Here is a 25,777-nt window from a genome sequence, read left to right on the forward strand (position 1 = left end):
TTAATTTTTTCTATATAATTTCATTAAAACTGTTCTTAAAATGAGAAAATACTCAGTATTTAATTCACACAGGAGTAAACAAAAATAGGTTTTACCTTGTGGTTATTTCATATAGACTATATATTCATTGAAAAAACAGAAAACATGCTACATTGTGATATATATTGTTATCAAGATATGAAATAACCTATATCGTAATAGAAGATTTTGTCCATTTTGCCAAGCCCTTCTGATAATTGGACTTAAGTACTTTAGAGGTACTTAGTTGCCCTCCACCTCTGAGCTGGAAAATACACCTGATTTAAGTGCCTTAATGCTGACAATGGAAACACCATTAACGCTTTTTATTTTGCCATCAACAAATGAAAGCACTGAGTTTCAAAGAACACAGCTGACAACCAAATTCATATATGGTCACTTCAGAAAACAGTGAAAGAGAAAAGCCTGAGAAAAAGATCTGAAATAAACTGGAGGAGAAGAAGTGAAGTAGTTTGTTGACTCGTGGGGCATTTTATCCTGAGAAGTGCAGCGGCAGTCCTCGCTACATCTTCATAGCTGGCTCATTAGCCACTGGCCTGCCGAGGCTCGGCTACTTCATGCAAAGCACTCTTGCAAGAAAACAGGAAAATATGGGCCATCCCATAATATCAGGCTTCATCTTCTGCTTCGAGAGCAACACATGCCGAGAGATCTTTTTCATGAATGTAGTTCATGAACTGGTGAAAGCCACTGCAATGCAGGGATTTATGTCGGTATTTTCACACTCAGGCAGACACAGAAATATGAAAAATGCTCGACAACAAATACTCCACGGTGACCTATAAGGTTCACCGTAAACATTGAATATGCCTAACCACTGGAAGAAAATGGAGCTTTCAAGAAAAATGAATGTATATCACAAGAAAGGAAATGGCTTCATACTGTGTTGGTATAATGGATGTGGTGTCTGAGGAGGAAAAGATGGTTTCAGCATCAAGATTTCAGCACACTTAGCTGTGAAGTCTCGCAGTATATCACAGAATCTCTGTGTTGTTTTTCACTTTCTAGAGACCTTCGACTAATGAAGTCTCCCGCTGAAGCTTTCATTAGGGAACATTTCTGTGTTTCCATGTTTTGGGGCGAACATTTACATGTTTAACACACTCTAAATGAAAAAGTTCCTCATGGTTTCCTTTAAGCTCTGACTCTGAGGGCTGTAAATCTTTGATTTTAAGTGATTCCTCATGGCTGCTTAGAAGCTAAAAACGGCTGTGGGCTAATTAAAGTGTTAACCATGCTGTGATCACCTTCCTTATGATGAGTTTGGTTTGGAACTTGTGACTTATTTGTGTTTCAGTGTTTTTCTCAGTTCCTTACTGTAATTAATTCAGTGATCAAGCACTTGACATCCATGGATGTTGGTAAATCTGCACCTTTTTTATAATTTAAGACAGAAATACAGCTGGTAATTTGGCTCCAAATTTAGCCCAAGACATAGTCCAGATGGCTATTTTACTATTCATGTTTACTTTGTAAAAACACCCAATTTAATAGATATTTTACAGACGTTTGTATGCTCTTAAATAATCCCTCAAGCAATTTCTTTTCTGAACATGTCCAAGACTTTTAGTAAGTGACCTGTCCATCTTCATTCATCTTTATTGATAGGTTGCTTATCGCTAAAGCATCCCATTCTCCCGACCCCACAGATTCAATGTATTTGTCTAAATGACCTGATTTGGTCTCTACCCTTACCTGAGGGAAAAATCTTGATCTTTAGCTTCTAAATCCTTCGCTGTGTTCACCAGCTGGATAATAAATTTTTTCCGCTGTTTGGTGCTGAGCTGGTAGCATTCAGTGGGTTTGATTGAGTATTCACTTTCCTTTTAGCTTTGGTTTAGTCTCCAACTCCTGAGTGAAATATCTATGTCTATTTAGTGGCTAAATGCTCCACTATTTTCACCAGCTAGTTGCCAACTTTGTCTGTGTGCTTTATAATGCCAGACTGGTCGTGTACAGTGGGTTTTTACGGCTTTTTCACTTAACAGCTGCCCCTTGAATCTTGAAACGGTGCTGATGAGAGCGGACCAAAACAGTAAAGTTGTGGGCCGTAAAAACAATGAGCTGAAAGGTGCTTAAATACTCCATAAGGCCGAGGGGAACCGCAGAGTCTGGGGATGAATCATTGTGAGTTTGAATGCAAGTGACCTTTCTTTCATGTATTTTACATATTATGACATCGTTGATATAGAAATCAGACATACCCGAGCATCCAATTTCCCCTAATACGACGCCACATATTCACTGCATTTGCACAAATGAAATTCTAGCGCCGCTCGGTATAGACATCTTCTGACAGTTGAAACGTAAACTAAAGCTAGATTATTTGATATTCTCTCATTCCTTTTACAGTTTACAATACAAAGGCCATTTTGCGGAGGCTCAGCCCAGTCGCACAAAAAGGCGTGTGAATGGCACTATAATGCGCGAGGCAAAAGCGTGTAATAAGAACGCTGAAGTCTCTGTTGATTTGTGGAATTTTCTTTGATAGATTTCTTTTTAGATTGTTTCCCCCTATATTGCCACCTGAAAAAAATATGAGACACAACTGTAATTAAGAGAAATCGTTGACCGCTCCGTTAATACAGATGCGTACCTTGCTTAGTGTGAGCTGCGCCAAGCGGGACAGAAAACAGTTTTTTGACCGCAGTGGAAATGTTGTTTTTTAAAGGCTAAACGCCGACAAATATGGATTGAAGCAGAATATTTTGTTGGATAAAAACATGGAAATTATTACATCCGTCTTTTCTCAATACATTTTGACTTTTAGATAGAATTAATAAACATGTGGGAGATGACAAGCACAGGACTTTCAACCAGGAGACCAGTGTTTGAGATCAGTGTTTTGTAAGTAATGTTAGTGACGTTTGTCACATATCTTCCGTAGTAATGTTACTTTGTTTCCATTCGTATTTTCTTAGGTTACATACTTATTTTTTCCTAAACCTAACTAAGTGGTTTTGTTGCCCCCTGCTGGTAGGCTACTGCACCTTCATACAAGCATGTAATATTCACGCCTCAGCAAAGGCAAAATGTGACACTGACACGCTATCCTCTGGTGGACAGGCCGGCCTATAACACGCTTTGGATATCGGGTTGGGAGGCTACACAGGTCAATGGGGAGGCTATACAGCAGCTCAGGCAGTAGAGCGTGCTGACACTGACATTAATTGTAGGGTTGGTGGTTTGATTCCTGACTCCAAATGTGTCCTTGAACCCCGACTTGCTACCAAAGTGTGGAAAAAAGTGTTTTCTAGTTGCTTTAAGGGGAAAAACTTGAAGCTCACAGATAAATCCCACATTGATACTTTTTCTGTTGGACAACGGCTGGTTTATTAACCTGTCAAACAAGAGGCACACACACACACACACACACACACACACACACACACACGCACACACCTAAATGTGCACCCAGACAGAGCCCTTGGACCCCTGCCAGCGCCTCGGCTTTCTGCCGCCCATCTCTTCCTGACCACGACTGATTATACTTGGCTCCCTTTCCGTCCATGTAGAAGGTGATTGGATCTCATGGTTATGAGATGCAATACTGGTGTCAGGATTGAGTTGCATGGATGGCTGTCAGAGAGGTGCGACTCCATGTGGGACTCGATGCAGGGGAGCACCGAACACCACTGTGTTGTTTGACAAGAGTAACCTTAATAACAAGCCAGTGTAAAAACACGGCTTATAGAACAGTAACTTGTGTGTCGAGGGGGAAACCCTGCAGGACTTTATAGCAGCATTGCTACTGTCTCCAAGTCTCTGTTGGTTTGTGGAAGTTTCTTTGATAATTTCTTTTTAGATTTTTTTTTCCCCCCTATATTGCTCCCTGAAAAAGTACGAGACACAACTGTAATTGAGAGAAATATTAGGAAGTGTTCACCCGGTTAGCTTCGTCTTCATCTTAATTTAGTTACCTTTCAAGAAGAATTACCTTGGGGAAATAAAAATGTATGCTACTAAAAAAAAAAAAAAAGAATGCTCTGCTGGTTTCCTGTGAAAAAATCCTGATGTGTCATCAACTTTTAACTCTGTTGCACCTTTTACAAACTCGCCAGCTTTTGTGTTTATTTGTGGTTTATGTATTTTACACTTTCAGAAAAATCACAGCACTTACCAAGTATCAAATATAAATTATCCAAAAGCAACTCATCTCACTTTCTGCTGCTTCTTATTTTAAGATAAATTAGAATGATCCTGAAGAGAGCTAAAAGGGGGCCTCATTTATCATGTTGTGTCCTAGCAGTAATTTCTAAAACAGGGGCTGACAGAAACTTGACCACTTGCCGCCGGCTCTTCAATGATCTTTAACAAAGTTTGCAAGAACACTTGAACCCAATCGACGAGTCTCGAGTGAGACGTCATGACACCAATACCAATTAGAGCAAGAGCAGACATTTACTTAAGTGATGTTCAAACAGCATGTCTGCCCCATAAAGTCCCCATTATACTCTCATATCATGTTTTTCTTGGAGCCATTCAGCTAAATGAACAGAGCTCATACTTTCACAGCCTCAGCTGCTGACGTGTTTTTCATTAAGCTAAGTGGGTTCTTTAAACACCAAGGTTGATATTTCAAACGATTTGATGGGTTATGATTGCCTACTGTAAGTAGTCTGTGCTCTACAGTAGAGCTATGATTGGGTCCTAAAAATCTACTAATCCCGATCCGAACCACGTCAGCAGTTTTGGGCCCGAGCCCGATTAAAAATCGGATTTTCCACTATAAAAAAAATACAGATACAAAAATATATAGGCTATATTAAAAAATTTATTACGAGTAGGGCTGTCAAAGTCAACACGATAATAATGTGTTAACGTAAATTCGTTTTAACGCAACTTATGATTTTTATGTTGTAGTGGGCTCAGTTTTAAAGCTAGAGTGAAGATACAGGTATCATATGAAACTAGGAAACCTAAGGATCCATTGGTACCAACCATGTCATACTAGTTTGGGTCATTTTCTCGTTGCCGTTAATTCGTCATCTGATATTTATTGCGATCATAGTGGAGCATCATAGTTTGACGCGCTGGGCTACCCAGTGCGTTAGAAAGTGACGCCAATCTGCGGCAAGCGGGACAGCAAACAGTTTTTCGACTGCAGTGTTGTTTTTGAAAGGCTAAACACCAACATATATGGATTAGCAGAATATTTCTTAAGGTGAAAACTTGTTGTAAATTTTGGACATTTTTGGACTTAACAACGCTCTGGAGTTTCTGGAAAAAGATCCTACACAGCCACCACTGGAATCTAATTCTGCAAATAGCCTATATAATGCTATTTACTACCGAGCCGGTTTTAAACCAGTACTGACAACGTTATCTTCACTTCCCCTGTCTCTCCTCTGCTGTGTGTGGAGAGCCGCTCCGTGAACGGTCCGCCTACATTAGGCGTTCAATGTAGCCCGCCTGTGAGCACGAGAGCAGAGAATATTAATGATCGCGGTGCGCCACTGCAGGATGAAAGTAGGGGAAATACTCATTAGTGTAGCCTATTCAAATATCAACGTTTTGAATTGAATGAGCTATTTGGTACAGCCCTGAAATAGAGATTGTTTAACATCTCGGGCCCAATCAGGTTCAAGAATCAAAGCTCTATCCTACAGTAGATCGTGATGCTATCCAGACTTAACTTCTACTACATTCTCTCCTCTGTACATACTGGGAAACAAGCAGCATGGTGGATGAGACGTGATGCAGAGATGTTGTCAAATGTCATTCTGCCGACGTTCTGTTTTATATTGAGCTGTCAGTGCGCTTAAAGCGTCTATCATTGCATCTGAAGATCTTAAGACTGACAGTCGCTTACATGTATTTGTTTGCATCTTGACAGCATTTTACTTTTCTAGAGTTTCCATCACATAAGAATTTAGAACGGTTTATAGAAAATGTCAATTACAACAACATAAAATGTGCTTGCACAATCGTTGACTTTTTCTATCTAAAGCATACTCTCCTTTGTGTGTTTTTTGAAGCTGTACTTTGTGAATTTACACAATTTTTCAAATGAAAAGTTAAATTCATAAGCAGTTAAATGGACTTTTATCTGTAACAGACCATTTCCACACTGAACTGTTGCTTATTTTACTTAAGTAAAAGATCTCAGTTCTTCTTCCTCCACTGCTCAATTCAATACAATCGGAGGTTTTGCTGCCACAGTTTTACTTCTGGTACGACCACTGGCTTACGGTGGCTAACTTTAGTTAACGTTAGCAAAATTTCGATAGATATTATTGTGAAGCCGACATTGCTGAGTCAGTTTACTGACTTTATGACGCTTATAAACTTGTGCTACTGTTATACTACATTATAGCATTTGGTATTTTTACCATGTTGCCACAGCGGCTGCTATTTAGCAAAAGTCCTGCTTTAATGAAAGCTGGAGGAGACACACATCATCTGTGGGCCAGCCAGACCCTAAACTGATAATGTAATTAGTGTTTGTGTTGGGGGAAATAACCTGAGCAAAATGCAATCCAATGCAACAGCAACGCAAACGATGAGCATTTATTGAATAAACTTGTAGCTTGTTGCAAGGTGAGACTAAGTTTTGCTGAACAACAGCATCCACTGTGGCCACGAGTGGAGGTTACTGGATAATGACACAGTGAATTAGCCTCTCATTTTCCAAGATTCTCCTGAGTCAGTTACTTGTTTTAATTTTGTGATAATGCAATTGAAATGTTTATCTGTGGCGTGTTAAAACATAGTACAAGTAGAGTCATGAAGTCAGCTGACTGACTTAGTAATGTCACAGTATATAAAGTTAACAGCTAACATTAAGTGCCATAAACTACTGGTCATACCAGACAGAGTAAGGTTGTAGCAGAAAAAACACCCACAGTATGTGTATTGACTCTTTTCTAACAAAAGTTTTGTTATTTTGTTCTTAAAAAGTTAAAGCCGGCCCACACTAAAATAAAATTCTAATCTTAACATATGTTGAAAATGTGGGAGACTCCACACATAACGACATGTAAGGGATAATGTACAGGTAGTGGGTCATTGTTGTGAAATAAACCCCGACATGCATCGCCCTGAAGGGGTTTATTTCACAAAAGTGACCCGTTACCTGTACATTATCCCGCTTATTACACGGCTACTTACTTAAGAAATCAATAATTTGACACAAAAACGGTCCACCACTTGCAACGGTCTGTTATAAAGAAATAACAGACCGTAGAGCGCCATGAAAGGACCGATCAGAATTAAGTATTCAACAAAGCCGTGTAATAAGTTATGATAAATTTAACAACAAGATTCCTGACTCTCAAAACCAGAAATCTCGCAAAATCTCTTGCGATCAGTGACTTTAGTATAAACAAAGCATGGCGGACGACGGGAAAGAAGAATTAGCGATGTTTACATCATACTGAAAATTCACGAAGATCAAAGAAAAAAATATAGACCTAATTCAACCACAAATCAACAAGTTGGTCCTTCATTTCTGAGGTCCGCCTTACTACTACTTTGTGCTTCACGTTTTGCATTAGCCGCGGCCGCCATGAGTGTGGTTCTTGTCCTTCCTTCTTCAGTCAGCTTGGTTCTCAAATGGCTATCGTTATTTCCCACGTGACTGCGTCATCGGCTGTCCTCTGGGTTCCCCACACACAACAGGATATCCGATCATAAATATTAAACATGTTTAATATTTGAAATTGGTGTGGCCAGGATGGGCTTCCGAGCTGATTGGAGGATGTAAAAAACAGTCTTAACATACCTCACACCACAGGAATATCTGGCAAGATAATCTTTAGAACCATTAAAAAATCGGGGCTTTGCTGACTATTGTAGTATCCTGTGCCCGTTATAACATAGTCCTCCTTTAAATGGCATTATTATCCCTACAGGTGTTAAATGTTGTGTCCGCCTCCTGTATTGGCTGTGAAAAGACAACATTATTTGTGTTAACTGTTAGTTTTTAACATATTGTCAATACCATGTATCTTACAGAGCACACTCTGGGGCTGAGACACCAGCTTTTTAGACAGCAGACCAGGATTGAGTGTTGTGGGATGAGCGTTGTGCTTCTGTCTTTGCAAGTTACTAATTAGTCCCATTTGCAGCACACGCCTGGGCCATAGCAGAGGGTGACTTTGACAAAGTGCCTGGGCTGATATACACTCTAAGCTCCACACTGCAATACTGCACTAGCGATTAAGTGGCAGAGGGCTAATGGTCAGGGGGGGAGGAGGATGCGTGTGACCCGGTGTTAGGTGGGTAGCATCCTGCCTCTCTTACGTCTAACAAGTCTCTTTACTCTGGTTCTTAATCCCAAATTGAATCTACAAGGTGCCCTTGGGAAAAGTACTTAATCCTGAATAGCTCCAATAACTTCCCAGCTATACATAATGTCGGCAAAATACTTAAGTTGCGGCGCCTAAAGGTGCTCAGTTAAGACATTATTTTATAATATATATTGATTGATAGCTTGTAGTTTAGTTTGAAGGTGAAGCTGAAAAGCTAAATGCTGTTAGGGACCGGCGTTCTAATTGATGGCAGGCTCAAGGAGGTTTGAACAGCTGCCTCCAGCCCCATACACCTTGGCGATATGGCGAGTCCTTTAGAGACAATTATCCGCGCACATTAACACTGCTAAGCATGCATGCATGCTCACAGGCCTCAATGGCTGGAATAACAAGAGAAGAATTTAGTTAGCAGGAAATGCCAGGTGCCTGAATGAGAGGATTAATTACACTCTGAAGGGGGCATTTAAGATGTGACACGGCTTGCCTCTCAGAGCGACACGAGTATGACATCTGAATGTGACAGGCACTCAGGTGAGGGATGCCTGGATGGACTGAGCTTTGTCTCTTCTCAGCCTGGGAATCTAATTAAACTGAAAACGCTCAAATAAAAGAAAAGGCCAGGTCCAATCCTTGTGTAATCATCACATGTGAAAAATCTGACGCCGAGGTCAGGAGGAGACGGGCTGGCTGTGATCAGCCTGTGATTAAGATATTAGCGTGGCCTTTTTAGAACCGTGCTTTTCTTTACCCTCTTCTTTCAAACTGTGGCTCCGTAGACTTCTTGTGGTGGCGACTGCACTAAATCGAGAACATTACAGCTGAAGGCTAGATATAAATCTGGCTGCCTCCTGTAATATAGAGAGGGAGATGCAATTTTTCAATTCTAATCACAAACAACAACACGCCACCTGGATGTGTGCACGGATGAACGCGCTTCCTTTCAGCGTAACATTACAAATGAATGTATCCTGTGTTGTGTAACATGTTTGGTCCTTTGTGTTGTGGCCCTTTCACACTGAGTCGGTACTGTATAGTGACCCGTGATTAGAGCATGATGCTTGATGTCACCCGGTAATAAACTACCTGGGCTGGAGGTTTTATTCCCTGTTTGTATGGCCTGTTTTTGTGTTATGGGATCTATTCTTTGTAAGTGGACCGCCTGAGGGCTCAGCAAATCACATACTGCACCCTTCATGTTTAAGTGTTCATCACCTTCATCAGTACCTCTCATAGCTGCACGCAGAGCCAGAGGGTTCCTCCAAAGTCTGCACTTTTATTTCCTCTTCCCAAGACAAATGTCAAGTATCTGGGCTTTAGCAGGGAGCATGGCCCACCCGTCTGCCGCCAGTGGTGTGGAGACAGCTAGATAAATGCGCGGCTACAATGCGTCTGGCTTGCACCGGAGGCAGGGAGTCACGGCGCAATGCGAGGCCGTGCCGAGATAGCGACAGAAGGATTTTAATCATAGCCTCTCCCCAGGAATGACACCAGCGCCGCACGGGGTAACAGAGATAGAGAGCGAGGGGGCTGGCACCCAGCAGACAAACAACAGTCTCGCAACATCGGCGTGTGGATCAGCGGCGTCGCTCGGTGAGAAGTATGTGTGCTTCTGGCCAGGCGGGGAGAAACATGTCTCTGTTTTTTTTGTTTTTTTTAGCGTGCCGGAATCAGGATTCATGGCATCATTAACCACAGCCAATATCTCTCCGGCTCCAACACACCAAGCTGATATTAAATAAGTATATCAATTGTGTGTGAAGCCTATCTATGATGTAGTGAGAGCATTCATTTGTCTCACTGCTGGCTGCACAAGCTCAACATCTTTTTCTAGTTTATTTCACCTTTTACTTCAGGAGCCATCCATTGCAGCTGTTATTATAATCCAACCATTATCCAGCTGTGCTTCACCGGCATGTTTAAAGATGCCTCTTTCAAGTCCAGACATGCATTCTTTGTCCCCGTGGTCATGTTGTACGGACGGAGTACAGAAGGAGAAAAGTTTTGTTCTGTTTGTGTCCAGCTAGTATTATGGGAGCTCTCGCTGGATTGAAGGATTGAAGTAACCTTTTCTGATGCAACTCAAGTAAACAGGGTTCATAGGTGTCGCTGCAGCAGACACCAGAGCAGTGGTGGTGCTCTTTAATTGGCTACGAGGTAACACCGTGGAAGAAGCTACAGAGAAGTGATGAAAGGACGGATGCAAGGGATAAACTGAGCAGATGGGTGAATATCCACCGCACGGAGATAGATGCCTAAAATCGCAGCATAAAAGCATTAAAAAAAGAAACAGATGACATGTTTTGACTTTGTCTTCGAGGCTTAACCAAAGGAGAGAACGACAGCCTTGTTTTCCAACACTGCTGCATGACAACAGCCCACTGTTCATTGTTTGATGCAGGACTCAAATGGCATGTTTTGCAGAGCAACAGCAAAAGATTATTGCTTTATTGACCACCGTCATCCCACTGTAAACCCACTGGCAGGGACTTAGGAGAAAAGAAAGTGGACAGCTCACTATAATTTAGCTAACTGAGCCATTTAGTTAGAGCAGCCAATAACAGTTTTCAGCTGGAGGGACTGTAATGACATTAATAAAGGATGGCAGAGAGAGAAAATTAAACGCTTAATGGAATTGTTTATTTTCAAGTACACCCGCGGTTGACGGTCAAAAGGCATCTTCATTTTTCTCTTGAAGTCTTTTGACCCACTTTTCTTGATTTGTTTGTCCTTCCTCCTCTGTTCTTGGTTTGAGCTTAATTGCAAATACTATGTGCGTGTAACAGTGTGTGCGCGCTTGTACTTTGTACTATTCTTATGAGAACCACACTTTAAATGTTAAGAAATCCTCAAGTTAAAATTACAGTTAGGCATGCAGTTTGGTTTTGGAGGAAAGGTTTGTGTATGTAAAATTTCACATCAACCCTTCGTAACCCACATAGTAAACAGCACCAGTGCTTGAAGTAGAAATGTGCCTGTATCAGCAATCTCTTGCGAATTATGCCTATTTATTCATTATTTCTTTAAGCCTGTTTTACAGTCAGTCATAATCAGCTGTGGTTTTATTGATATTATTATACTTTGGCTATGAATCTTCTATAGTAGGGCTATAATACTCCCATAATATTCCAAGTGGAACATTATAGGGTTAAGGTGGTGTGTTTAGTGTTAATCGTTAAAGTGCTTTCCTGTATTATTTGTAGTCTATAGTCGGGTATCATTCAAGTTTTAGGAGCCGTGTCCCGGTCAGGATGCTCCCACATATTAGACCGCAGGATAAAGAGATCAATTATGAATTTTGACAGTGAATAAAAGGTACTAGGAGATATTAGGTGTGGGGGTCCTCCCCCCAAGATAATAGAGGTTTTTAACTTAAAACTATGCCATTTTATATCATTTTGGACCATTATTATTACTAGTAATTACTAGGACTGTCCCGAATATCATTTTTTTGGGCTTCGAAGCTTCGGTGAGAAATATTCAAAGGTATTCAAAGCTTCGTGGAGCAACGTTTCAGTGCCCGGGCACTACTGTAAACACCCACACCACCACACACAACAAACAGCAATATCCATCTGGGAATAACTAATAATAATTCATGTTAAATATGAATAATGAATAATGTTTTGGGATTATTTCATGTGCTATTTGGGGATTTATACAATATTATTAAATACTTATATGTATAAAAAAATAAATGTATTTAAATGTTTTATTTTATTATCTACACATATCACAGCCTTCATCTGAACGTTTAATTCTTCTGGAAATGTTTGCCCTAAAAGAGCAGATTCAGAAAACTTTTAAATAATGTTTCACTAATTATATTTGTTCACAAATAATAAAAAGTTATGACGAACAGTTCTCTAATTATTTTACAAAAAGGACGTGAACATTGTATTGATAAATTACCGCCCCCTTGTCCTCACCCTCCATCTCGGTGCCGTGCGTAGGCTCGTCCAGATGCTTCCCACATAGTTTTTATGTCCATACGGCTGATAATTGGCGGCGTAAATATGCTGGTGCTGCGCCGTTACGCTTCGCTGTTATGAATCTCCCAGAGAACCTGATATGGAGAGGGCAGGAAAAGGGTACCGGCAGCTTGTGAGAAGTGCCGGTGGCGGTGCGCAAGAAAAAGTCACGGTACGCCAAGGAGTAAAATGAAGAGGTGCCGGTAGTGCGTACCGGTGAATACCGACCCACTTTGAGCACTGAACAGCACCTGTCATTTTCAGACTCAAGAACACACAAACCTATTATACACAGTGCTAGAACTGGCAGACCTTAATCATGCTAGCGAAGGCAATTTATCAGAAATCTGTCTCTTGGTGATTCTTCATCTATAAACAACACAGTCCTCGTCAAGGGCAGCGCTGATTGTGAATTCTTCAATACATGTAATGAGCAAATAAATACAGTGTTGTTGTTTTTTTCCATCCTCGAGAGATTGGACCTCAATTACATGTCAGATTTCTCGGTAATTTAAAGGATTATGAGAAATTCTTCAGGTGCAAGAGCTCCCCTTTGATCTGCTTCATCAGGCTGTGAATGTGATAAAGCAACTAAAAATGAATCATTTATTCAGGAACTGTGCTGTGGCTTTGTGTGTTTCGTAATGAGTAATCTTCCATGTTCTGCGTGAATCTTAATGAATGAAACACATTGTGTGGTAAGTCATTAACTTTGAAAGCAACAGTGATTGCTTTTGAGGGATTAGGACACTTTTTCTTTGCATTTCAATGCGTGGCGTAAATTTTTTTCTGGATTTATCATCTTTGTACTCCATAGATAAAGCAGAGATTAGAAAAATATCATTAATGAAAATATTTCTCTCGTATTTTCTGCATGTGTACCACATCTTGGTAGCTGTTTTTATACAGCAGCACAGGTGTAAACGGATACATGCCAGTCATTTGATGCCAGTGTTGTCACATCTCTGATCGTTTTCTGATGACAGATCAATCGTGACAGGAGGACAGACAGATAATGCCTCCCCTGGCGGCTAAAATGTCCCTTTGCATGTGCTCACTTTTCTGACAGCGTCTTAACATTAACCTCATCATATGTCAGACTACTAAACTATTTGGAGTGACAGCGCATTTGAGGGCACGGAAGAGTCACAATTCATCGCTGTTGTGTAAACAAGCTACCAGCCGCGCTGGATATCAACCCATTAACCTCAAGTCATGTATTCTTGTAATCACAACTTGAAGGGTTGATGTGCCCATTCGACCATCCAATTTGACATGAATAGAGCCTTCCAGTACTTGAGTGGTCTGTCAACTAACTTGGTAGTTGAAATAATTTCAGGGCAGGAAGTGTAATTTTGTTGAAGTCTTTTATTAATTTTTTTTTGTTCGGTGCTGTAGCTTTTTTTATGCTCTTCTATTAAAAACCAACACTTGTGGTGAAATTGGAGGCATTTAACGCCCTGTCGCGAAGTAAATTTCTGCCCGCAATCAATCCTCTTGAAGAAAGGAGAACTAGCAAAATACAGATGAAAATAACAGAAACATAACTATTATAAACAGTGATTCCCATTGTGGAAAGAACTTTTAAAACTTTAGAAGAACTTTCTGCTAGAACATACAGTATGCACTATGTGTATGTACTGTATCTGACAATGTACGTGATCGTCATATATGTTATGATGCACGGTGCGGCGTGGCGTGGTGTAACGAGTGTGTGGTACAGCAAAGTCATCAAAATCTCACTCGAGCCAGGAAACCAAAGTTGGCAACCCTAGAAATGGTTTGCTAAAGGTAATGGAAAAACAGTTTAGATAGTTAAAGGGACTATTTGTAAGATTCAGAAATGCTGCTTAACAGCGACACCTGTGGCCTTGAAATCAACGAAAGTCAGCGTCGAGCTCGCGCTTGCTCGCTCTACATAGACATGAACGAGCATCGCTCAAAACAGTGAGGCGACAGACATCAGCTAAAACCACAATATCACTCTATATTTCAGCTGCTTGGCAGTAATGTTAGCTGACCAGACGAAGGTCTCTCCATGAATCACTGCTGATCATAGGGTTGGCTTTTCCTGCTCAGCGCAGGCTTCAGCAGCGGGGCTCCTCAACGAGTTACGTTATCGCCTCCCGACCGCAGCCGGCAGCCGAAGACACCGGCACCCGGTCGGTAACGAGACGATAACGTAACTCGTTGAGGAGCCCCGTCACTTCACAAGACACGGAAAACCTCTGTTGGTCTGGAGGAGCTGCAGCATTTATTTCTGCACAAACGTCCACTCTACATTCACTAGATATTCTCAGAGCTAAACTAACTCCTCTGCAGTGTGGAGTGAGCGCGCGTTCACGTCTAGAGGTGGAGCGAGACAGCGAAGACGCGCACGCTGTCTGAGTGAAGGAGAGCAGGCATTTATACGCTTAAAAAGTTACAAACAGTCCCTTTAATAGCTAAATAGCTAAAAGTAACCAAACATTTGACAGTAATGTATGAAAACATTATTGTAGACTATCCACTTTAAATAAGTGTTAAATAACATCCTGTTTAAAATCAGTTCACATTTGGAGCATGTCACTGAAGTGGTACTTGAGTTAATCTGTGGTTACAGTATGTCTGACTCTCTGCCTCTCTCTTCAGGTGTCATCAGAACAGCTCTGCCCAACATGGACCGGGAGACGAGGGACCAGTACGTGCTCGTCATCCAGGCCAAAGACATGGTGGGCCAGATGGGCGGCCTCTCCGGCACCACCTCCGTCACTGTCACGCTCACCGATGTCAACGACAACCCGCCACGCTTCACTCACAGTAAGACTCCTGTTCCTGTTTTTCCTTACAGGGTCAATTAAGCGTGTCATGTACAGCACATGCCATGTTTTCGACAGCTACTCAGCAATCAGAATAAAGCCAGCAGCTCCTTGGTTCATTTGCATGTTTTTGTTATGTTCCAGCTGAATGGGGCTTTAAAGATCTATTATCGCTGTAAAGCCACTTGAACTCACGGAACCAAAATGAGGGCTTGCTTTGTTCTGTACTATGCAGTGAATGAAGTGGTACAAAAATGGCTGGGCTGTTATTCCACCCTTGAAAGGATCCACCAGATCCACTCCTTCCGTTCTTATAAAATATAGACAGTATAATATTTGCAGTATTTCTCATTTTCATGTTGTTTATTAGTCCCCCGGTGTGTAAAGGCCTTTATTCTGTAACAACACTTTTCCTGTGGTATGTATGGTAGAATAAAGTTGAACTACAAAGAAATCTCAGAAGCAAAACACACTCATTAAATCTTCACCATTAAAGCTTAAGGTTATGTTAATTGACGTCCGAACACCATTCTCTTTTTATCTTTGCAACTTCATTGCATTTATATTTACAGCGAACATTTGGACTTTTACAACTAAATTAAAAAGCAGCCTTCCTGCAAGGTGTGCACCTCCCTGCTTTGCTCTTCATCAGAGCTGGGGGCTGCTTCGGCGTTCGATACCAGGATCAATCAGCCTCCGTTTTTTTGTTGTCAGCCTATTTCACGGGCTGCAAATGGGTTCCAGGCCGAGCTTTAAGATTCAAAGGCATGCAGTGCTTCTCATGATAATCCGAAGCGCCGGCAATCGGTTTACCGCTGATACCCCAACCGCTGGCTGGCTGGTGCACTCACCACTGGACTGCCATGAAGCGGAGTCAATTTACAGGGCCCTGGGGGGAAAGAAAGGTTCAAGTTTGCACAACAAGTCATCAGTGCCATTTTAACCCAGCGTTGTCACATTGGGAAGAAAGAGACATCGGAGGAGTTTTGCTCCTGCTGTCGCGCTCGCAGGGTCATGGGTCAGAATCGATAGACCATTACGGAGCATCAGAGCCGATAGCGAGTCCAGGACCTATAGCTAGTCCTTGGAAGAAACGAGGGGTAGAGAAGCCAAGGTTGGCTTACATGAGAGGACAGGCTGGGAGGAGGCGGGGGTAGAAGGGAAAAGAGGTAGGTGCACGGGGCAAATCGGAGGGAGGAAAGCAATTCTTCGGTCTTTTAAAGAGCTGCTATTCCACGGCAAATTAAAAAGCCATTATAAAGATTACATGGCGGCAAACAATGTCAGGCAGATTAGCATTTAGACGGTGGCTGAGGGAGACACTGTGAGGAACACAGAAAGGTCTGGTAATGAGCTCTGCCATGGTGATTGGGGAGATTATGATTATGAATATGATTCCCTTCTTTATTCTTATAAGAGTACTTTAAATCCGAGGGGTCAGACAAAAGCTCAGGGAACGCAATGGAGAGTTTTGAGTAATAGATTCTTCAAGTGGACATTTCATCCTGTGAAAGGTACAAACGGGATCCAAGCAGGATTTTTTTTCTTTGTCTTTCTGTTGGTGCAATTGATAACCCATTACATCCAGACAGCATTTAGAGAGTGTTACATTCTGCTAAATATATTCTTCCAGCTGTAAAACCTGCAGAAATGTGACAACTGAAATTGGTTTTAATTATACATTTCACTTTTCTATTGCCGTCTCAGCTGCCTATGCTGCAGTATGTAGAGAAAGCAAAGTGCTCTGTTCCTTATGTGTGTCTCTACGGCTGCCTGTCTGAGTTACGCAACATGAATTTATTGAGGAGCCACACAGCCGAATCAAAGCTGAAGGGGGTTATAAGAAAAAGCTGAGCTGCTTGAAGGTGAGTTGGTGGTGGTGAAATAAGCACATCCATTTACCAGCATCCGCTCCTGTCCTTCGTCTTCCAGAGAACTATCAGTACACGGTGCCGGAGTCGCTGCCCGTGCAATCTGTGGTGGCCAGAATCAAAGCGGCGGACGCTGATATAGGCTCCAACGCAGAGATGGACTACAGGATCATGGACGGCGAAAGTCTCGGCATGTTCAACATAACAACAGATGAGAACTCGCAAGACGGGGTCGTCATCCTTCTGAAGGTACTGCATATAAAAGCGTTTGTACCGTGACTCTCTGCCCATAAATGGTACTACACCATCCCTCCTGAAAGTCAGTGAGACATAAGGCAACATTTTCCGGCTGTTGGGTAAAGCCCTGTACTTGAGCAGCTGGTGTGGCATTGGATATTACTAGGAATGACTGAACTGGTGTGACTATTCCTCATACAGTTAACTCTTTTTTTCTACGTGCCAGACTTATAAAGAAATATCACAATGCTACATTTTTCGTTCCTACTGGATGCAAACTCTTTAATTTTTTGTTTTTATATCCAGAATCTAAGATGTTACTGCTGATGTAGAGAGAAATAGTGTAGCCAACCCTCAGATATGAATGAATCCTAAAGCTCAGTGTGAAATATTAAAGCGTATGAAGAGTCCTAAACCAACAATAAATCCTTTCAACAAATATCCCCTGTGCAGCCTGACATAGCTGAATCCTCTGTACCATAGATCAAAAACACATCAATGAGCCACACTGTTGCACCGGGTGATGTGTTCGTTCATCACCATGAACCTGGGCACTGTGATTTATTTTGAGTCAACCCCCACATCCACTACACCGTCCTGCAGCTGTAAATATTTACTAGAGCACCAAATGTGTGTTAATCCGCAGCTGAAAATAGTCCCCAGAGAGGACAGAGAGAGCGATGCACGATTGAGACAAATCCATGAGTTAGAAAATAATATATTCAATGTGAGCAGAGCAGCATCAAAACACAAACGGCCACAAAGTACTTTGTAGTTATTAATTATGGAAAATACGTTTATTATCCACAACGGCGGCGCATTACTGCTTTGCTCCTTCCGTTCTTACCTTTCACAATAAAAGCCCTAGACATATTCGCTGCATCAATGCTTACGAGGGGAACTTAAGAGGCAACGTAACATAATCACAGATAATCCCAATATGTTTTTATTAGGGCTGCCAATCGATTAAAATATTTAATCCCAACTAATCGCATAATTGTCAAGATTAATTGCAAATAAATCACACATTTTTTATCTGTTCAAAATGTACCTTAAAGGGAGATTTGTCAAGTGTTTAATACTCTTGCCAACATGGGAGTGGGCAAATATGCTGCTTTATGCAAATGTATGTATATATTTCTTATTGAAACGTATGTATATATTATAATTGTCAGTGTGCTGACTTGACTATGACTTGCCCCAAACTGCATGTGATTATCATAAAGTGGGCATGTCTGTAAAGGGGAGACTCGTGGGTACCCATAGAACCCATTTTCATCCAAAATTTAGCGCAAGTTTGGAGCGTTATTTAGCCTTCTTAACAATAAGCTAGTATGACATGATTGGTACCAATGGATTCCTTAGGTTTTTCTAGTTTCACATGATGCCAGTATCTTCACTCCGCTACAACCTAAAAATTGCAAGTTGCATTAATGCGTTAAAAGCCTTAAAAGAATTTGCGTTAACATGTTATCATCGCATTAACTTTGAGAGCCCTAGCATTTATCACAAAAATGCACATCAGTATTTATTGTAGATGGTCCACCAGCAATCGTTGATCTCTCACATTTTAATTGTGCGACAGCAATGACGTAATTAAGAGAAAATTGCCCGAGTAGTGTCCGAAAATGATTTGCCAATGAGCTCACTATATAGTCCTCTACTCTGGATAATGAGTAGGGAGTTGTGAATGATTTTGGACACAACCTTAGCCTTTTTATTTAAAAAGGAAACGCTTAGTGCACAGCCAGGATGGGGGAGTCAGAAAGTATTAAGAGACAGACTCTAGCATGGTTGGTTTTGGTCTTTTCATGGGATTTGGCAGCAAGAGAGATATATAGAGTGACTCCAGCTTTGTACTTTTTGGATTTGTGGTGAATTGGATAGCACAAAATTGTAGTGCCCACACAAGAATTGGTGCACTTTTGGTTAAAATAAACAGAGAGAGGAAAAAAATGATAGCATTTGACATGCAGGAGGATATTAGGACAACTGCCTCTCCTCTTTACCCACCTCACCTTGTTTCAAGCTGTCCTCTGCACCTTTGAATTAACCGATGACCACGAATGACAAATCAGCATTGACTATCTCCAGCACCTTTAATCGAAGTTAGCATCCCATGGTCACTCGAAGGTTTACTACCACAACAGCGCCAGACTTGTTCTCACCACAAGACAGTGTAGAGATCACTGTAAGGATCGATGATGGAAAGAGAGACTTTAACACTTTAAAGAACTCCTCTCACCATGGAAACCAAGATGCTATAAATAATATCATTGATATCCGCCTACATGAATAAAATAAATCATCTCAAGTTAAATGTGTAACAAAGCCACTTACTCATTTACGCAGGAAATTCGTTGCACATTCTTGCCTCACTTTTGGATGCTCCGGCGCTCACGGCTCACACTTTACATTTCATGGTTTCAGAGGACTTGAAATGGGCTCCTCGGGCCACATGGATGTGACAGTTCACTGCTGCAGATCTTTTGTGGGAGAGGGAGAGAGTCATTATTGGACACCAGCGATTCTTGTCAGATGGGCCGATTTAATCCTTTGTTTGTTTTGCACCAAACTCGGACAATTACAACATCGAGAGAGAGTCGCTGAAAATGAAAGTGTCAAATCAATGTCCTCCTGCAGTATATTATATGTTGCGATGGGGGGTTCGATAAATGAGACAAAATGACAAAAATGTTTCAAAAGCAGTTATTTCTGAATGCTTTTCACCATGTTGTGTGGCTTTCTTGAAATCGATATCATTGCTTTCACAGCACAAAGTAACTATAATCCATCAGGAAATGACTGCGTTTAAGTCTGACTCTCCTCCTCCATCCTTAATTGGGATCAATATCTCAGCATTGTATGAATGATTTACAGATTTACATACTTATATAAGCCGTTCTTTTACCCTTGACTGACTGGAAATGTGGAGTAGCCACAGCAGTGTAGTCTCCAAGAACATTTCCAACAAAGAGCTGAACATTTTCCGCCACCTCTCTTATTTTTGACAAGTAAAGTGAACATCTCTCACGTACGTTGTGTATTCTGTCTCCTCCAGCCTCTAGACTTTGAAACAAAGAGCAGCTTCTCTCTGAGAATCGAGGCCACAAACAGGAATATTGACTCCAACTTCTTGAGCTCGGGCCCATTTAGCGACACGACATCAGTCAAGGTGACAGTGGACGATGTGAACGAGCCACCCGTCTTCTCCACACCGCTTAGCAAGATGGACGTCTCGGAAGACGCCAGAGTGGGCACCTCCATCGGGAGAGTCTCTGCCCATGACCCAGACACCTCCAACAACGCCATCAGGTACAAACGATGTGCCCAACTGCCATTTCAACATGTGAAATATCACTCCTCTTGTAGCTCTTCCAGTCATAATACATCAGACCGGCACAAACGGGTACTATTCAAAGAGTCAAGGCCGCGCCCCCTTTTGGGGGAAAGAAAACCCAAGTATCCCCTAGACTTTAATGCAATTTGATGTGTGTTTGGATTGTAATATTGACAAGTTTGTATGCATTCATCTCTTGTTATAGAAACGTTTGTTTTACACATGTCTAATAATTATTTTGCCTGAACCTGAGCGTTAGCAATACCTTAATAAATGAAGATTGATGTCCCTTCAGTCTTCTCCCGTCCAACACAGTGGCCAGATATTGCTTATCCAGACTTCTATACATATTTGATTGAATCCCGTTAGGCTGAGTGTTGTCTGTAAATAACCAACCTGTTAATAGCCAACTGACTGATCTATAGGCTGAGATATAGTTGGAGACGACAGTCTGATGCTGCTATAACGTTAATGTATGACTGTATTACTATTTACCACACTGACAGTGAATATTCACGTATCTTATGAGCCTCAAATGTCAGTGTGAAAGCCTCGGTTAACCCGCTACAAAACAGCTTTTGCCATTTTCTCTCCTGTGACAGCGAGTATCTTTCCCCAAAAAGGGAGCGCAGCCCCGGCAATGCTGGTCTGGTCTATAGCTTGGAGATCAACATTTTGGGATTTATTGTTGGTGCAACCAACTACACAGCAACTCTTCGGCATAGCATTATTACTGATACCGGTTTAAAGCAGAAGTTTGGAGACATGTTTCACGTCTTCTGTTTACTCTGTTACTGTCTATGAGGGATTGTTTTCCCCCAAAAGGGGGCGTGGTCATGTGAGCCTACTCTGGATGACGTACTGCCGGTCTGATGTATTCACTTTAATTCAGAAAACTTCTTTTCCACAGCTGTTTGTTAAAGAAGAAATGTGCTCTTGGAATCCCAAAGTACCCAAATACAAGAAGACTAATGTGTTTGTATTCCATTCAACTACTCCACATTATCTGCAAACACAGAAGCCGTAGACCCTCGAAAGGTCCCCCATGTGGCTGTCGCTAAGACAATGCCAGATGGTGGGAGGGCCGAGGAGTGCAGCATTTGCAAAAGTGAAATGCCATCTTGAGCGAGAGAAGGGCATTCCTGCAGGAGGGTCAAGGCTCAACACTCATGTCGTGGCATTTTGCGACTCAAAACAAGCACTCACGTCGCCAATCTGTGCGGTGTCACTCTCGAGATCGCCACCTATTTTGCATTAATTGAATGAATATTGTGTGGTATTCATGCTTGGTCTGTTAGGATTGTTAGTAATCTTAATCAAAAAATCAAATTACTGCACCATTGTAGCTGTAAATTGCCTCTTTTTGCTCTTGTGACTGTTATCAGCGTCTGCAATATATTTCACGACATCTGTTGAAATTAAAATTATTGTGGAACTAATGCAGCCACAAGAGTCGAATTACATTGCAATAATACCCTTTGGATGTAGGCTAATTGAAGTTGTAATTTTCTCTAGAAATGCGAGTTGCTGTGTATTGAAAGGGTTTGATCAGCGTCGTGTGCTAAGGGCCAAGCAGACGGACTTCAATTTGATCAACAGTTAATAGGGTTTTGTTTCACTAATGTTATGAAGTTCCAAGTTCCTACTGCATGTCTGAATGTAAAGTCCACACTTGTGTAAATGATCTGTACTTTTCTAGATAGAAAAACATCTTTTATGTTATATAAAATGTGAACACAGTTCATTGATGATTGATTAAAGCTCTCTCTGTGTCAACTGAAAATCTTCAGTGTGATTGCTGCACCGGTTTGATGGAAGAAAAATATCATAATCTTTGAAGAAACACCAAAATGTCAAATCAATACCACTATCAAAAAGCAATTTTTTAAAAGTGTGTCTGCTGTGTGTGTGTGGTTGTGTTTTTTTTTGTCCAGGTACTCCATTGACAGGAACACAGACTTGGAGCGCTTCTTTAACGTGGATGCTCTAAGTGGGGTCATCAGCACAGCCAAGCCTCTGGACCGTGAGGCCAACGTGGTCCATAACCTCACCATCTTCGCCATCGAGAGCCGTAAGTTTACTTAAGGCAAACACTCTCAAAACTGCTGTACCAGTCAGAGTTGAGTAAGTGTGATACTCATCTTTTAAGAGTTTGGAGGAGGGTGGTGTCTTTTTTTAGCCTTTACAAAAACCAAAAACACAAGAGAAAACGTTAGCAGCTCCAGCAACCCCCAGTCAATGGTACACAAGATAGAGTTACGTTTGCCAAACACATCGGTTTGTCCTCATCTAAAAAGCTTTTTGCTCTTGTAACGTTAAAAGTGCAAACAAACTTTCACTTTGAAAACACGAGTATGGAAGTAATGTAAGCTAAGTCGCAAAACAGGTTTATGAAAGGATGTAATAACAGTCTGATCTTATGATTTTGAACTTACTTATACAACTAGGTCTAACACTGCAATACAAGAGCAATGCTGGTGAGGATGCTAACTTACCTCTATTTGAAATTAAGGACCTATTGTTTCAAAAATCTGTAAGAATTTCGAGTGGTAAATCTACCACCGTGTAGCGACTGGTCAGTTTACTTGTTAGGATCTAAGATTTCATATACTTCCTCATTGTAACACCAGTGTATCTGTCCTGTTATCCTCTTCATTATGTCCCTTAGCCTTCTGTGCAGAGGGCAGTACAGTTGTTGGGGTTGTTGCAGGGCTGTCGGGGAATGTTAATTTACGCACGGGCCGGTCGTTTTGACCTCCGCGCGTCCCTGAGCCGTGGGGACGAGATGCTGACTAAGGGTGGGCGATCTCACCCACGGGTGAACTATGTTAATGTGATGTGAAGAAGTGCCGCCCGCCTTTTTGTTCATCTCTCAATGGCTCCAAGGACACGAGGGCCTTTTTTTTTTTTTTTTTTCAGCCTTCGTATCATTCCTCTGCCGTCACGCAAACACAATGGACAACAATCATCAGCACACGATGCGCAGAGCGCTCTCGACAGCTGCGTCACATCAGTATAAGTTAAAAAAGACAAGCAGCCTGTCAACCTTGCAGTTCCTCTTCTTTCACATCTTCGCACTGAACACTGTGTGAGAAAAGAAAGATTCTTCAAAACCTTTTTTTTTATCATTCTTTGCTTCAAAGATTTGTTTTTATTTACATCTAACAGCACACAGAGACACCACTCGGTTGATTCCCGAGTGTGAGCGCTTGCCTGATATAGCAACAAAGGGAAGGCAGCATATAATAATAGCCATATGAAATGTCACAACAGTCCCTCATGCATGAGGTACTGGCTTCTGACACATAGTGACACTCGGGCGCTGTTTCCAGCTGAAAACATCTTTGAGTTCACAGACTGGCTACAAAATCCACTGCCCTGTTCGCCTGATGACAGTATTTATAGTAAATAGGTTCTTTTCTAACTGAAGAGAGTGCAGGGACTCTTTGGTTGAAGGATGTTGTGCATTTTGAGCTGCAGTCACTCACATTTCATCCGCTTTGGCCAGACCACGGCAATGACAAGAAGCCTGTGGCCCGAGGCTCCGCGCGTCCTTTTTATCACCGTCAAATCAGCCTGGCCCGAATGTCAGCGCGTCATCTCTGGCCGGCATGGCGGCGACGCCAGGCTTAATCATCGTCTTGCACTCAGACGCAGCCATTTAGCCATCAGTGTGTGTCAGGCAGACAGAGGCGTGAAGCCCATAGAGCAAGATGGCTCGTCCGCAAACGCAGCCTTTTCCCCGATAACAAGCCGGCACCGAGTGTAATCACTTTGGCTGATCCACAGCAGTGCGGGTAAGGACGCCAGCTGTTGGAGGCGCACTGCATATTTCATTACAGCAGCACTTTTTTCCCCTCCTCCTTTGTGATTAATTAAAACACATGAGAAAGATCAATATTCCATAAATTGGCCAAGTGCATCAAGGCAAAGTTAAGGCAGAATGAAAGTGTTTAAAAAGAAAGTTTGCTGAAAGCTCTGACACGAACAGGGACTCTCTTCTCTCCCGCTTTCTCTTTCAGAGGACCCAACCCAAATTGGAAAAGGCGTCGCTCTCATCACAGTGCTGGACATAAATGATAATGCCCCGGTCTTTGCCATCGACTATGAAACGCTCCTCTGTGAAAACGCCATGCCAGGACAGGTAAGACCCAGAAATGTCTCTGCAGTTGGTCCAGCTTCCCTTCCCTTTTCTCTCTCCACGCTCGCTTGAAGTTTGACTCACAAAGGCAGCCTGCTGACTCTCAAAGCCATTAAAACTCTTTCTTGTTCCTCAAAACAAGTCCACTGTGCACATATCCACTTCACAGCTCGAGGTCATCCCAGGGAGACGGCATCATTAGTATGGGACTCGTCCTTAAGATTTAATAGCAGGTGTTGGTGTTCATTAGAGATGTTACTCCCATTCCAAACTGTCAAAGCCGACTAAATTAATGACGGTGCTCGACTCTGCCTGTGGTCTTAATCCACAATAATATCACGGCGTAATGCGATACCTCATGCTGGGATGGATTGGTGCAGTGCCGCGGTTTGACTTTCCGTTCTGAAGCTTTGTGTAATTAGACGATCACCACGGAGGGCAGCGGGGCAGAACACGCAACACAAAATCACAAAGATTTGAAGATATGGTGATCCAGGAAAAGAAAGGAGCCATGCATCGTATTCTCCCTGTGTTTAGCATTTGGCCTCATTGTTGCTAAATGACTTGTGTGTCTGCGGCGGCGATTCGTCTGCTCTTGGCATTTGGAAAATACAATCAGAGGCGAAGGGTAAAGGAGGCGTGTAGACCTGAATAAGTACAATTGATCAGAATGATGCATTGTATTGGAAAATGGCTATTAGGCCCTTTTAAATATGCTATTTGCATTCATATTTCGGTGTTGTTTGTCACTGTGCTCACGGGAGGGTGAACGAATTTAATTTGCAAAAATGAGACTATATTTCATGTCTGCCTCTTTTTTTTCTGTGTGCATGATGCTTGACCACAGTGCTACAGGTGAAGCTTTCTGGGGCTGCTGCTGTCTATTTTTCTGTTTATCTCTTATTTGTTTTCAGACTCAAAAACTAAATGAAGTTCAGCACACACAATTCAACCTACCTTGAGGTATTTTGAGATATTGCTAAATTTAATTAATCAGATTCTAGCTTTAGGGTACGGAGTATTTGCTGGAATAAACATTGCCTCTACATTAGCTGCCATCATTATTGAAGAATGCGTTTCCACCGGAGCTGAATGTCTATTTTTGGTTAATGATGCTGCCACTTATCTTGA

At 41.8% G+C, this 25,777-nt stretch overlaps 1 protein-coding gene across 1 annotated transcript in view; it reads left to right on the forward strand.

The window, feature by feature from the left end:
* The window catches only part of LOC141759508 (cadherin-7-like), a 115,319-nt gene that overhangs the window by 58,203 nt on the left and 31,339 nt on the right, over window positions 1-25,777 (forward strand). Inside the window, exons 5-9 of the mRNA XM_074621637.1 lie at window positions 14,891-15,058; window positions 16,990-17,177; window positions 20,227-20,480; window positions 22,440-22,576; window positions 24,528-24,649. Of these exons, the coding sequence (XP_074477738.1) occupies window positions 14,891-15,058; window positions 16,990-17,177; window positions 20,227-20,480; window positions 22,440-22,576; window positions 24,528-24,649 (869 nt within the window). The remainder of the gene's footprint in view (window positions 1-14,890; window positions 15,059-16,989; window positions 17,178-20,226; window positions 20,481-22,439; window positions 22,577-24,527; window positions 24,650-25,777) is intronic.

Source organism: Sebastes fasciatus, chromosome 21 (assembly GCF_043250625.1).
Source record: "Sebastes fasciatus isolate fSebFas1 chromosome 21, fSebFas1.pri, whole genome shotgun sequence".
Classification (NCBI taxonomy): Eukaryota; Metazoa; Chordata; class Actinopteri; order Perciformes; family Sebastidae; genus Sebastes; species Sebastes fasciatus.